The sequence below is a fragment of the Protobothrops mucrosquamatus genome, unplaced genomic scaffold (genome assembly GCF_001527695.2).
Source record: "Protobothrops mucrosquamatus isolate PMUCROS unplaced genomic scaffold, P.Mucros_1.0 scaffold6358, whole genome shotgun sequence".
NCBI classification, from domain to species: domain Eukaryota; kingdom Metazoa; phylum Chordata; class Lepidosauria; order Squamata; family Viperidae; genus Protobothrops; species Protobothrops mucrosquamatus.
In genome coordinates, this window is record NW_015392185.1 from 15,008 (window position 1) to 29,367 (window position 14,360).

General features: G+C 50.2%; 1 protein-coding gene across 1 annotated transcript in view; it reads right to left on the bottom strand.

Annotated features, from left to right (window-relative positions):
- Nucleotides 1-2,092: 2,092 nt before the first annotated feature.
- The window catches only part of CDK5RAP1 (CDK5 regulatory subunit associated protein 1), a 17,557-nt gene continuing 5,289 nt past the window's right edge, over nt 2,093-14,360 (bottom strand). Inside the window, 9 exon segments of the mRNA XM_015829540.1 lie at nt 2,093-2,248; nt 3,577-3,717; nt 4,971-5,120; nt 6,855-6,985; nt 7,667-7,835; nt 7,924-8,154; nt 8,961-9,081; nt 11,071-11,281; nt 12,949-13,049. Coding sequence (XP_015685026.1) covers nt 2,093-2,248; nt 3,577-3,717; nt 4,971-5,120; nt 6,855-6,985; nt 7,667-7,835; nt 7,924-8,154; nt 8,961-9,081; nt 11,071-11,281; nt 12,949-13,049 — 1,411 coding nt within the window.

Genomic DNA, 14,360 nt, shown 5'->3' on the forward strand with positions numbered 1-14,360 from the left:
ACACCTGATACCAACAGATACAGTCATGTACCCCTTTGTTGTATGATGTGTTTCATTTTTGGAACATCAGGAAAGGATCATCCCCAAAGAAGGAACTATTTGGGCAAAAAAGACCCCAGGTAGTTTTCATCTGAGAGCCAATTTGATCTTTTCAAGGCCTTGGTAAAGCCACACTTGGAATACTGCATCCAGTTTTGGTCACCACGATGTAAAAAAGATGTTGAGACTCTGGAAAGAGTACAGAGAAGAGCAACAAAGATGATCAGGGGACTGGAGGCTAAAACATATGAGGAACAGTTGCTGGAATTGGGTAGGTCTAGTTTAACGAAGAGAAGGACGAGGGGGGACAGGATACCAGCCTTCCAGTATCTCAGGGGCTGCCCCAAAGAAGAGGGAGTCAAGCTATTGTCCAAAGCTCCTGAAGGCAGGACAAGAGCAACGGATGGAAACTAATCAAGGAGAGAAGCAACCTGGAACTAAGGAGAAACTTCCTGACAGTGAGAACAATTAGCCAGTGGAACAACCTGCCTCCAGAAGCTGTGAATGCTCCAACACTGGAGGTTTTTAAGAAGAGACTGGACGGCCATTTGTCTCAGATGGTATAGGTTCTCCTGCTTGAGCAGGGGACTGGACTAGAAGACTCCTATTCTATTCTATTCTATTCTATTCTTTGTAATTCTGTTCTGTTCTATTCCATATTTTTTAATTCTATTCTATTCTATTCTATTCTATTCTATTCTATTCTATTCTATTCTATTCTATTCTATTCTATTCTGCACCCTTTATTCTTTATTCTATTCTTTATTCTATATTCTATTCTGTTCTATTCTATGTTCTATTCTACTCTATGTTCTATTCTATTCTATATTCTATTCTTTATTCTATATTCTATTCTATGTTCTATTCTACTCTATGTTCAATTCTACTCTATTCTATTCTGCATCCTATATTCTTTATTCTATTCTTTATTCTATATTCTATATTCTATTCTGTATTCTGTATTCTATATACTATTCTACTGTTCTATGTTCTACTCTACTCTACTCTACTCTATTCTTGATGCCCATCAAATGTGTGTGTGTCCAATCACACTTGGCCAATAAAGAATTCTACAATAAAGAATTCTAGAATTCCCAATTCTACTGTGTGGTGATGATGCCACCTGGCACCCCGAACGTGGACAACTGGTTCCTATCCGTCCTCTTGACTCAAACAGGATCTTCCTTGAGAAGAGAGGAGGATTAGCCAAAGGAGAGGATTCCATCATCCACAACCCCCCATCCCTCCCCAGGAGGAAAAACTTGTCTCATTTTCAGAAAGGGCTGGCAATTCTCCAGCAGGAAGGAGACATGCCACAAGCTGCGTGCTGGAGAAAAATAAGGGCACAAAGCTGGCTGAGGAATTCTGGGAGTTGAAGTCCACCAGTCTTAAAGTGGCCAAGGCTGAGGACCCCTGCGTTAAATGGCACCAAATCAAACACGGAAGAAATCCTTAAAACCTACTTTTTGCGAAGATTAATATATTTATTCCGGGCCTTCCCATCCCACCCTATTTATGAACTCCAGCAGCCTCCCCAACCACAAATCCCATCATCTTCTAAGGCGCCGAAAGCCGGGCTACCCAGCCCGGCTGGAGGGAACCTGCTCCAAGATGAGAGACCCCCCTCTCCACATCCTAAAGGTTCTTCACACGATACACAACCTCACAAATCTTGCAAGAGGCGTGCGGAGGGCTGTTGGCAAGCCTTCTCGAGCCCAGCGGCTGAGTCCGTTGCCCTCTTGCTGACGGACGCACGTCTCAGACAAAGCGGGAAGCTCCCCTTTGTGCACCGTCCTTGCCAGCAGGTTGGAAGAAAAGAGACAATTGCAGGAAGACGCCGCACTTGTGAATGCATCCTCAGATGGACGGAGCACGGCCTCCCGCTTCTCCAGGCTGTTTGTCCAGCCAGGTAGCTCGTCTTCCGCCTTCCTTGGGGCCGCTGCTGCAGAAAGTGCCACCTTGGCTGGCGTTGGTTCGGGGAAACAGGCTCCGGCCGAGCGACACCCCGGACCGGGTGCAGGAGCTGGGATCCTAGGCGCTCGCCGGTCACCGTTCAGTCCTGGGCTGCTCCTCGGGGTCTTGAGGCTGCGGAGAATCCTCCCCCGGCACCCTGGGCTGCCAAGGCCAAGGCCGGGGATGAGGAGCTGCCTCGGAGCGTGGTTCGGCAGAGGGGGGCGCCCTTCAAGGTCAGGGAGGAGGCCGAGGAGATCTGGGACGGGGGAGAAGAGAGGTGGAAGCGGTCAATCACCAGGAGACGGGAGTTCTAGTCCCACCTTAGGCAGGAAAGCCAGCTGGGTGACTTTGGGCCAATCACCAGGAGACGGTGAGTTCTAGTTCCGCCTTAGGCATAAAAGACAGCTGGGTGACTTTGGGCCAATCACCAGGAGGCGGTGTGAGTTCTAGTCCTGCCTTAGGCAGAAAAGCCAGTTGGGTGACTTTGGGCCAATCACCAGGAGATGCTGAGTTCTAGTCCCATGTTAAGCATGAGAGGTGACTGGGTGACTTTGGGCCAATCCCCAGGAGACGGTGAGTTCTAGTCCCGCCTTAGGCATGAAAGCCAGCTGGGTGACTTTGGGCCAATCACCAGGAGACGGTGAGTTCTAGTCCCACCTTAGGCAGGAAAGCCAGCTGGGTGACTTTGGGCCAATCACCAGGAGACGGTGAGTTCTAGTCCCGCCTTAGGCATGAAAGCCAGCTGGGTGACTTTGGGCCAATCACCAGGAGGCGGTGAGTTCTAGTCCCACCTTAGGCAGGAAAGCCAGCTGGGTGACTTTGGGCCAATCACCAGGAGGCGGTGAGTTCTAGTCCTTAGGCATGAAAGGTCCATAAGAGGACTTTTCAGGATTCGATTCAGGATATGGAAATTGCATCTTTACAACAGGGGTCCCCAATCTGTGGGCCGCAGCCCGCTACTGGTCCGTGGCCTATTGGGTACCAGGCCACGGGAATGGCTGGTGAGTGCACACATGTGTGCATGCACCCTCCCTACTCGCACTAGTGCCGCCACACTGGTGCTAGTGGCCCTGTTTGTGCATGTGTGGAGGCACTAGCGCAGGAGTAGGCAACCTTGGTCCCTTCCTGACTGGTGGACTTCAACTCCCAGAATTCCTGAGCCAGCCTGGCTCAGCTTGGAAACCTCTCCCTTTCCCCTCAGCGTGGCTGGCTCAGGAATTCTGGGAGTTGAAGTCCACCAGTCATAAAAGAGCCAAGGTTGCCTAACCCTGCACTAGCGTCACCACCAGTGTCACGCAGGCACTAGCAGTGGGTGCTAGTGGCCTGTTTGTGCATGCGTGCGGGCACCAGCACCACTATGAGTGCGTGCAGCCATCCGTGCGCAGGCCCGTTTTGCACACATACGCGTGCTGCACACATGCACACATGTGCGTCCTTTCCCCTGCTCCTCCCTTTCCCTCCGGACCAGCAACCCGGAAAAGTTGGGGCGCTCTGCTCTACAAGCAAGAAAAGTCCAGAATGCAGATAAAACTTCCAAAAATCTTTGGAGGGCTGTTCCGGGGAACTGTCCTCCACAGGGCTTACCTCCACCAGGACGTAATCTCCCGGCTGCGCTCGGACGGCCGATGCCGCCGCGGTCCTGTCGCTCATCTCCACGTCCGGGAAGATGACTTTGGCTCCGCCGTCGTTCCTACCCCACAGCTCCAGAGGGGAGCGCTTGCTGGGCTAGAAGGGCCAAGAGAGGGTGGGGGGAAGGGAGGTCAGGAGTGCTCTGGGGCACTCAGTGCCTCTCGTCCCGCCGCTCCCGGGGCACCACTTGGGACAAGTGGAAAGCAACGGACACGTTGGAGCTGGGCACGGTTTTCGGAAGAATGAATCCGAAACTGGGCAGTGCCAAACCTCCCTGGCAAAATCCAAGTCAGATTGTGCAACTGGAAGCCTTGTGTGGCTGAGTCCTACCTGGAGATCTGGCTGTCTGGCTGTCTCCTTCACTCTCTATCACTCTATCCCTTTCACTCATTCTATCATTCTATCATCTATCACTCTATCACTATCATCTAGCTAGCTGGCTATATCACTCTATCATCTATCACACTATCACTCTATTTGTATCATCTATTTATCTATCACTATCATTCCATCAACTATCACACTATCATTCTCTCTCTCTCTCTCTCTCTCTCTCTCTCTCTCTATCTATCTATCTATCTATCTATCTAATCTATATCACATTATCAACTATCATCCATCACACTATCACTGTATCACGATATCTATTATTCTATATCTATCATCTATTTGTCACTATCACTCTATCAACTATCATCTATCACACTATCATGCTATCTATCACTCTTATATCTATCTATCTATCTATCTATCTATCTATCTATCTATCTATCTATCTATCTATCTATCTATCTATCTATCCATCCATCCATCCATCCATCCATCCCTATCTACCTACCTACCTACCTACCTACCCACCCACCCACCCACCCACCCATATCTATCTATCTATCTATCTATCTATCTATCTATCTATCTATCTATCTATCTATCTCTCTATCTCTACCTACCTACCTACCTACCTACCTACCTACCTAAAGAAAACACTGGTCAAGGGTTTGTCAGGATGGTATAAGATTTCCTGCCTTGGGCATCAGATTAGACTAGAGGACCTCAAAGTGCCCCTGGAACCCTATCCTTATTCTTATCCTTATCCCTATTATTTTATTATATCCTATTGCTATCCATCTATCTATATCTTTCCTTCTTTCCTTCCTTCCTTCCTTCCTTCCCTCCCTTCCTCCCTCCCTTTCCACCTTTCCACTCATCCATCCACCTCCATCACCTCTCTCTCTCTCTCTCCTCCCCCCTCCCTCCCCTCTGCCCAGGGACTCCGAGCGTTGCCCTCTCGCCTGCCCGACACCCCGGGATCCCAGGAAGCCTTCCTGGACCGACCAGAGCCTGCTCACCCCTTCCACCAGGACCACCTGGGTCTGGCCCACGGCAGCCGCGTGGAGGCGGGAAGCCCCCTCCCGGAAGGCCACGTTGAGCTCCTCCAGCCGACGCTTCTTCACTTCGGGGGGGACGTCGTCCAGCAGGCGGTGAAAGGCCCGGGTTTTCTGGGGGGGCAGAGCGACCGAGGGTGGGAGGTCAGGACTCGTGGAAGCCGGAAGCGGGGCCAGGCCACGAGTGTCCAGCCAGGGGCTGACCTAGCAGCTGACCATCCCAATAATGACCAGCCCAGCATGGCCCCTGCACTGGACAGCCCTGTAGGGTAGGCCAGACTAAGAAACTGACGCCACATAGGTCTATGACCCAAACTCAGCCCAAACTTTCTCCAGCTCTGAGACCTTTCTTGTGAATTTTGACCCGCTTTATGACCGTTCCTGCCAGGGTTGTTAAGTGAAACACAGGAGATGTTGAGTTCGTTACATGATCGTTAAGTGGGGGCTTCCCCGTTGAGTTTGTTCGTCAGAAGGTCCCAAAAGGGGATCACACCATCCCGGGACGCTGCGACCGTCGTAAATACGAGTCGGCTGCCGAGCGTCTGAATTTGGATCACGTGACCACAGGGAGGCGGCAACAGGCGTGTGAAAAACGATCGCGGGTCACTTTTCGGCACTGTTATAACGTTGAACAGTCACTGTTGTAAGTTGAGGACAGCCTGTGCTTTACTGGAATAATTCGGGAACAGAATCTCGTAAACCCAAATGGACGTCTACTTGACTTGATCTTCACGTCAACTTGGGTGGGGCTTGGCTGACGTGTTTTCCCGTGTTACTTTCTTGGCCTGGGCTGATGGCCCCCCCTTATTGGATCTCCCACCTGCCCCTCAAGATCCCTCCCGTTACAACCCTGGATTTTTTGGTCTGAAGATTCTTTGGGCCAATCACCAGGAGACGGTGAGTTCTAATCCTGCCTTAGGCACGAAAAGCCAACTGGGTGACTTTGGGCCAGTCGCCAGGAGACGGAGAGTTCTAGTCCCGTCTTAGGCATGAAGGCCAGCTGGGTGACTTTGGGCCAATCACCAAGAGACGGTGAGTTCTAGTCCCGCCTTAGGCATGAAAGCCAGCTGGGAGATTTGGGCCAATCACTAGGAGACGGTGAGTTCTAGTCCCACCTTAGGCATGAAAGCCGGTTGAGTGACTTCAGGCCAATCACCAGGAGACGGTGAGTTCTAGTCCCGTCTTAGGCAGTAAAGCCTGCTGACTTTGGGCCAATCAACAGGAGACGGTGGGTTCTAGTCCCGCCTTAGGCATGAAGGCCAGCTGGGTTCTAGTCCCGCCTTAGGCATGAAGGCCATGAGTTCTAGTTCCATCTTAGGCACGAAAAGCCAACTGGGTGACTTTGGGCCAATCGCCAGGAGACGGTGAGTTCTAGTCCCGTCTTAGGCAGTAAAGCCAGCTGACTTCGGGCCAATCACCAGGAGACGGTGAGTTCTAGTCCCGCCTTAGGCATGAAAACCAGTTGGGAGATTTGGGCCAATCACTAGGAGATGGTAAGTTCTAGTCCTGCTGTAGGCATGGAAGCCATCTGGGTGACTTTGGGCCAATCACCAAAAGATTGGGAGTTGTAGTCCCGCTTCAGGCATGAAAGCCAGCTGGGCCTATCCCTCTCTCTCAGCCCAACCCACCTCGCAGGGTCGTTGTTCTGGGGAAAACAGGAGGAAGGAGTGCGGGATATATTCCCCGCCTTGGAATATTTGTCAAAAATCATAAAGGCTGGATGCAAATAAATAACCATTCAGCCAACAGCTGCAACATGGGGCACATCTGCCACAGATGTGAATCAGCCACACACACACACACACACACACACCCCGGAAGTGCCACGCAGTCACACCCGGGCCTCACCTGCCGCTGGCTGTAGGCAAAGATATAGGCGAAGTTGTAGCCGACCTCATGAAGGAGCGACAGCGTCTCCAAGTGATCGGCCTCCGTCTCCCCGCAAAAGCCGGTGATGAAGTCACTGGTGAGCGCTGCGCCTGCCACAGGAAGGTCATTTACAGAGAGTCCTCGTTTAGCGACCGTTGGAAGTTACGACGGGTCCCCCAAAGGTCCTTATGACCCAATTTCCAAACCACTCAGCCGCATCTCACATCCCCAAACGATCACGTATTTTGGGAACTTCGCAACCGGCTCACATTAATGGCTGTTTGCAGCATCCCAAGGTCAGCTGGTTGTGCTTTTCAATAATTTTGTGGGGTTTTTTTTGTCAGTTTCTGCCATTTCTGGGGGAAAAAACCNGGACTTCAACTCCCAGAATTCCTCAGCCAGCATGGGGGAACTATGGCCGCCTCATGACTCGTGGACTTCAACTCCCAGAATTCCTCAGCCAGTATGAGGAACTATGGCCCCCTCATGACTGGTGCACTTCAACTCCCAGAATTCCTGAGCCAGCATGGGGGAACTACAGCCCCCTCATGACTCGTGGACTTCAACTCCCAGAATTCCTGAGCCAGCATGGGGGAACTACGGCCCCCTCATGACTGGTGGACTTCAACTCCCAGAATTCCTGAGCCAGCATGGCTCAGCTTGGAAACCTCTCCCTTTCCCCTCAGCGTGGCTGGCTCAGGAATTCTGGGAGTTGAAGTCCGCCAGTCGTAAAAGAGCCCAGGTTGCCTAGCCCTGGCTTAGCCGAATGAGCTGCTGAACGGGGATGCCACCTGGCTAGACCTTTTTCAAGGTGCGTAACAATCGCTGTAGACACTCACAGACCCACAAGCACACATCTTACCCCCTCTTCATGGCCTCCAGGACACGGGAGCTGCCGCTTTGGGCGGGAAGGTGCACCTGTTTGCAGATATTGTGCCTTTCCCGCATGACCTCGAAGACCTGCGAAACGCAAAGAGGTTGTTACTGGCACGCTGCTGCCGGCTTTAGGACGGGAAGAGCTCGGCGGGGGGTGGGGGGGGAGACCCACCTCATCCGGGAAGTCTTTGGGGTGCGGAGAAGTGAAGCGGACCCTCATCTCTGGGTCCACGGCGGCCACTCGCTCCAGCAGCTCTGCAAAACGCAAGCCGCCCTTTTTGGCTTTGTAGACGGTCCGGAATCCTGCTCTGAGCTCAGGGGATGCCAGGGAGAGGAACTGGGCCTCGGAGGTGTCCCGGTAACTGTTGACATTCTGGCCCAAAAGTGTCACTTCCTTCACACCCTACAAGGAGAGGAGGAGGAGGAGGAGGAGCAGGAGGAGGGGAGAGTAGGAGGAGGAGAGGAGAAGGACAGGAGGAGAGGAAAGCAGGAGGGGAGAGGAGGAGGAGAGGAGGAGGAGGACAGGAGGAGAGGAAAGCAGAAGGAGGGAAGAGGAGGAGGACAGGAGGAGGACAGGAGGAGAGGAAAGCAGAAGGAGGGGAGAGGAGGAGGACAGGAGAGGACAGGAGGAGGAGGAGGAGGAGGAGAAGAGGAGAGGGGGAGGAGAGGAGGAGAAGGAGGAGGAGAACAGGAGAGGAAAGCAGAAGGAGGGGAGAGGAGGAGGAGGAGAGAGGAGGAGGAGGAGGAGAGGAAAGCAGGAGGAGGAGGTGGAGGAAGGGAAGAGGAGGAGGAGGAAAGGAGAAGAGGAGAGGACAGGAGGAGAGGAGAAGAGAGGAAAGCAGGAGGAGGAGGAGAGGAAAGGAAAGGAGAGAGGAGGAGGAAGAGGAGGGGGAGAGGAGGAGGAGGAGGGGAGGAGAGAGGAGCGGAGGAGGAGGTGTATGTTAAAAATCAATAAAACATATTTTATAAAAAAAAAACCTCTTTAAAAGTTCCGAGGTTGGACACCCCTGGTCCAGGCTCTCCTGCTCGAGCATGGGGTTGGACTAGAAGACCTCCGAGGTCCCTCCCAACTCTTCTGTGATTCTATTCTGGGTTCCCCGCTTCCCCCAAAGGGGCTGGGAAGAGCAGAGGGGTCAATCTCCGCCTCCAGCAGAGTTCTTAGTTGACTCTCCGGGCTCGGTCAAAGGCTCCAAGTCGAAGGCCACCCACCTGGTCCGACAGCATCTGCACTTCCTGGAGAATGGACGCCAAGGGCCGGCTGCGTTCGCGCCCCCGCGTGAAGGGGACGATGCAGTAGCTGCACATGTTGTCACAGCCGCGCATGATGGACCTGGGAGGGGGAAAGCCATTCCCAGAGGAGGTTATGGAGGCAACTGGTGGGAGACTGGGAGTCAGACTGGGATCTGGCTTCCCTTCCCAAGGAAACTACTTGGGAAGTCACCTTCTACCCATCCTCTTCACTCATGAACAACAGACGGACATCCTGGCCCTCCGTCTTAACGCCCTACGCTTGTCAAAATTGGGGTCTGCTAACACAACACTGTGCACGTGGGATACTTTGGAAGGGGTTAAGAAGATGCAGAACTGTCCCAAAGGTGCTTCCCCCCACCCCCCAAAAAGGACATCTGGACTTTCTTGGTTTTTTTCCCCTTGAAGACGTTTCACTTCTCATCCAAGAAGCTTCTTCAGTTCTAACTGAATGGTGGAGGATAGGAGGACTTATACTCCTTGTAGAGAGCTGGGCGTTGGCATCCTCTCTCTAAGAGCCATTGAGGCCACTTGGGAGGTTTATCTGTGGCCTCCTGAGCAGTGCAATAGTCCACACCCATGGGGGCAATCGTCCATATCCATTTGTGCAACAGTGTGCAATAGCCCGCACCCATTTGCACCGTTCAGGAGACCTCAGGGGCACAGACGAACCCCCAAGTGGCCTCAATGACTCTCAGCAAGAGTACTAATGACCAGATGACTGCTAAGGAATATAAATCTTTCCATCCCCCACCCTTCAGTCAGAACTGAAGAAGCTTCTTGGATGTGAAGCGAAACGTCTTCAAGGGAAAAAATCAAGAAAGTCCAGTTGTCTTTTGGGTGGGGGGGAGATCACCTTTGTGACAACCGTGATCTGGATGACTGAGCGTCTCCAGGGACAAGATGCAGAACTGCAGAATTTTTTTTAAAAGGAGATCAGCACCAGAAATCACCAGGAGCACAGATGTAGCTATTGAGGCATTTTTTACTCCAGTAATAATAGCTCATTTCTCTTCCATTCTCTCTCTCTCTCTCTCTCTCTCTCTCTCTCTCTCTCTCTCTCATCTCTTACTATCAACATCAATCTAACTATCTAGATCTATCATTATCTAGCTGGCCAACTATCTGGTTGTCATCTAGCTAGCTAGCATCTCAATCTATTCTATTCTATTCTATTCTATTCTATTCTATTCTATTCCTATTCCATATTCTATTCTATTCTATTCTATTCTATTCTATTCTATTCTATTCTATTCCATTCCATTCCATTCCATTCCATTCGTTATTCTATTCTGTTCTGTTCTATTCTATATCCTATTCTGTTCTATTCCATTCCATTCTATTGTTATTCTATTCTATTCTAAATCTTATTCTGTTCTATTCTATTCTGTTCCATTCCATTCTATTGTTATTTTCTCTTCTCTTCTATTCTATATCTTATTCTGTTCTATTCTATTCTATATCTTATTCTGTTCTATTCTATTCTATTCCATTCCATTCTATTTTTCTCTTCTCTTCTATTCTCTTCTATTCTATCTTATTCTGTTCTATTCTATTCTATTCTAAATCTTATTCTGTTCTATTCCATTCCATTCTATTCTTATTCTATTCTATTCTAAATCTTATTCTGTTCTATTCTATTCTATTCCTTTTTCTATTCTATTCTAAATCCTATTCTATTCTATTCTATTCCTATTCTATTCTCAATCTTATTCCGTTCTGTTCTGTTCTGTTCTATTCTATTCTATTCCTATTTCTATTCTAATCCCTAATCCATCTATGTCTGTCTATCATAGCTAGCTATCTAGTTATAATCTATCTAATTAGCCCCTCTCTAGCTGTCTGTCTTTCTGTCTGCCTCTCCAAGGGAGATGCGCAGTTTAGAAATATGAATTATGTATCAATCAATCAATCAATCAATCAATCTGCCCAGAGCCCCTCCCCAAGGGAGATGGGTGGTTAAGAAACACAAACTCTCTCTCTATAAATGAATCAATCCATCTTGGGCCTTTTCCACCTTCCAGGCTCCCAGCTCGGATCAAAGCAGCAAACAAACCGGGTTTCCCCTTACACGAAGGCCGTGGTTGCGCCAGGACCGAGGTGGACGGGCAAAATGTCCGCGTAGGTCTCGTCCAGAGAGAGCAGGACGTTGGCCGCCTGCTGGCCGGATTCAGCCACCGCCAAGAGCCGGGGCAGGTCCCGGTAAGCGTCCGGTCCGGCCACGATATCGACCAGCTTCTCCTCGTCCAAAATTTTCTCCTTCAGCCTCTCGGCCATGCAGCCTGCGAGAAGAGGCAGAAGCGTGAGCCGAAGAGGAGAAAATAAAACGCAGGGAATCTCGATCGGGAGATTCCGCCTTGCTTCGAACCAGATCGACAGATTCAAAATCAGGAGCTGCAGAAGCTGGCCTAGCAAGGGGGGGGGAATCACTTTTTAATGCTCCCATGGATGAAAATTAACAACCAAGAAAGCACCCACAGCTGGAAGATTTCCTATTTACAGGGGGGGAGTGGGGGGCCATTCAAAACATTGCGGCGTTCTTTCCAATAAGTATTGACTTGTTTTATTTTTTATTATTATCAGCTAGACTTTTATCCCTCCGTTTCTTACGCCTTTGCATGTGTGCAGGCTTAGCTAGGAAACGTAGCTGGATTATTCAGATTTTTATCCCAGGTTTATTATAAAAGACTCAAGGGGGCGAACGGACCGAATCCTCCGTTTCCCCCGTATTTTGCCCACAACAACCCAGTGAGGTGGTTTGGGCTGAAGGAGTGACTGGCCCAAAGTACCCCAGCAGCTTTTGTCCCTAAGGCGGGACTAGAATTCCCAGTCTCCTGGTGATGGGCGCCAGTTACCCAATTGGCTTTCACACCTAAGGCGGGACTAGAACTCCCAGTCTCCTGATGATGGGCTCATGTCTACCCAGTCGGCTTTCGTGCCTAAGGAGGGACTAGAACTCCCAGTCTCCTGATGATGGTCCAAGTTACCCAATCTGCTTTGATGTCTAAGTGGGACTAGAACTCCCAGTCTCCTGATGATGGGCCCAAGTCACTCAATTGGCTTTCATGCCTAAGGTGGGACTAGAACTCCCAGTCTCCTGATGATGGACCCACATCACCCAATCAGCTTTCGTCCCTAAAGCAGAACTAGAACTCCCAGTCTCCTGATGATGAACCCAAGTCACCCAATTGGCTTTGATGTCTAAGGTGGGACTAGAACTCCCAGTCTCCTGATGATGGGTTCAAGTCACCCAATCGGATTTCGTCCCTAAGGCAGAACTAGAACTCCCAGTCTCCTGGTGATGGGCCCACATCTACCCAATCGGCTTTCGTGCCTAAAGTGGGACTAGAACTCCCAGTCTCCTGATGATGAGCCCAAGTCACCCAATTGGCTTTGATGCCTAAGGTGGGACTAGAACTCCCAGTCTCCGGATGATGGGCCCAGGTCACACAATCTGCTTTGATGCCTAAGGCGAGACTAGAACTCCCAGTCTCCTGGTGATTGGCTCCAAGTCACCCAATCGGCTTTCAAGCCTAAAGTAGGACTAGAACTAATCGTCTCTTGGTGATTGGCCCAAAGTCATCCATTTGGTGTTCAGGTCTAAGGCGGGACTAGAACTCCCAGTCTCCTGATAATGGACCCAAGTCACCCAATCGGCTTTCGTGCCTAAGGCGGGACTAGAACTCACCGTCTCCTGGTGATTGGCCAAAGTCTCCCAGCCGGATTTCATGCCTAAGGCTGGACTAGAACTCACCGTCTCCCAGTTCCTAGCCTGGTGCTTCCACCACTAAACTGGGACATTGGGGTGACTAAACTCTGGGAAGGTCCGGCTTTTGAAAAACCTGGCCTAGCCGTTCATCCCAGCCCCAGGTTCTTCAGATACGGCCAGTCCAGCTCCAGGTGGTCTCCCTTCCTTCAAGACCCCTTTGCTCTGAGTTGCTTACATTACCTAAGATCCCAATCCGCAGGGACCCCCGGGAGCGTTGCCGTTTGGTCTTGAGGGTTTTGAACACCGCCAGGCGATTCCAGACCGTCTGCTCGGCTTTCTCCCTGTGAAACAATCAACCATGGATGAACCTTTTGACCAGGTCTGAGGAGTCCCTAGAAACTCTGCTCAACTTGGGAGAGGGGTCCTGAGTTCTTCCCTGCCCCTTCCGGGAATCCAGAACAGAATAACAGAGTTGGAAGGGACCTTGGAGGTCTTCTAGTCCAACCCCATGTTCAAGCAGGACACTATATGCCAGGTGTGTCCAACCTTGGAATTTTAAGACTTGTGGACTTCAGCTCCCAGAATTCACCACGATGTAAAAAAGATGTTGAGATGTCTAGAAAGAGTGCAGAGAAGAGCAACAAAGATGATTAGGGGACTGGAGGCTAAAACATATAAGGAACGACTGCTGGAATTGGGTCTGTCTAGTTTAATGAAGAGAAGGACGAGGGGGGACATGATAGCAGTCTTCCAGTATCTCAGGGGCTGCCCCAAAGAAGAGGGAGTCAAGCTATTCTCCAAAGCCCCTGAAGGCAGGACAAGAAGCAACGTATGGAAACTAACCAAAGAGAGAAGTAATCTAGAATATAAGGAGAAACTTCCTGACAGTGAGGACAATTAACCAGTGGAACCACCTGCCTCCAGAAGCTGTGAATGCTCCAACACTGGAAGTTTTTAAGAAGAGACTGGACAGCCATTTGTCTGAAATGGTATAGGGTTTCCTGCCTGAGCAGGGGGTTGGACTAGATGACCTCCAAGGTCTCTTCCAACATCATCATCATCATCATCATCATCATCATCATCATCATCATCATCATTATTATTATTATAAGTCTAAAGTTCCCAAGTTTGAACACTCTCATACCATTCCAGACCAATGGCTGTCCAATCTCTTCTTGAAGATCTCCAGTGATGGAGCACCAACTTCTGGAGCCAAGCTGTTCCATTGATTAATTGTTTCTAACTGTCAGGAGATTTCTCCTTAACTCCCTTCCAACTTTATCATTATTATCATTATTATTATTAGTCTCCTTGATTAGTTTCCATCTGTTGCTTTTTGTTCTGCCTCCGGGTCCTTTGGAGAATAGCTTGGCCCCCTCTTCTTTGTGGCAGCCCCTCAAATACTGGAAGGCTGCTATCGTGTCCCCCCCCAAGCTATATCCAGATATAGCTAGATTGCACGTCTCACCATCTTTGGCCAATCCGTGCTGATGGGAAGAACAGTTCAATAATATCTGGAAGTGCCCACTAACATGGGTTTGGATCTTCTTTTATAAGCCTACTGTCAAGAATGAAACTTTGGCAGCTGCGTGCCTCTTCGTTTCAACCTAGAATTAAGGAGAAGCTTCCTGACAGTGAGGTCAATTAAGCAG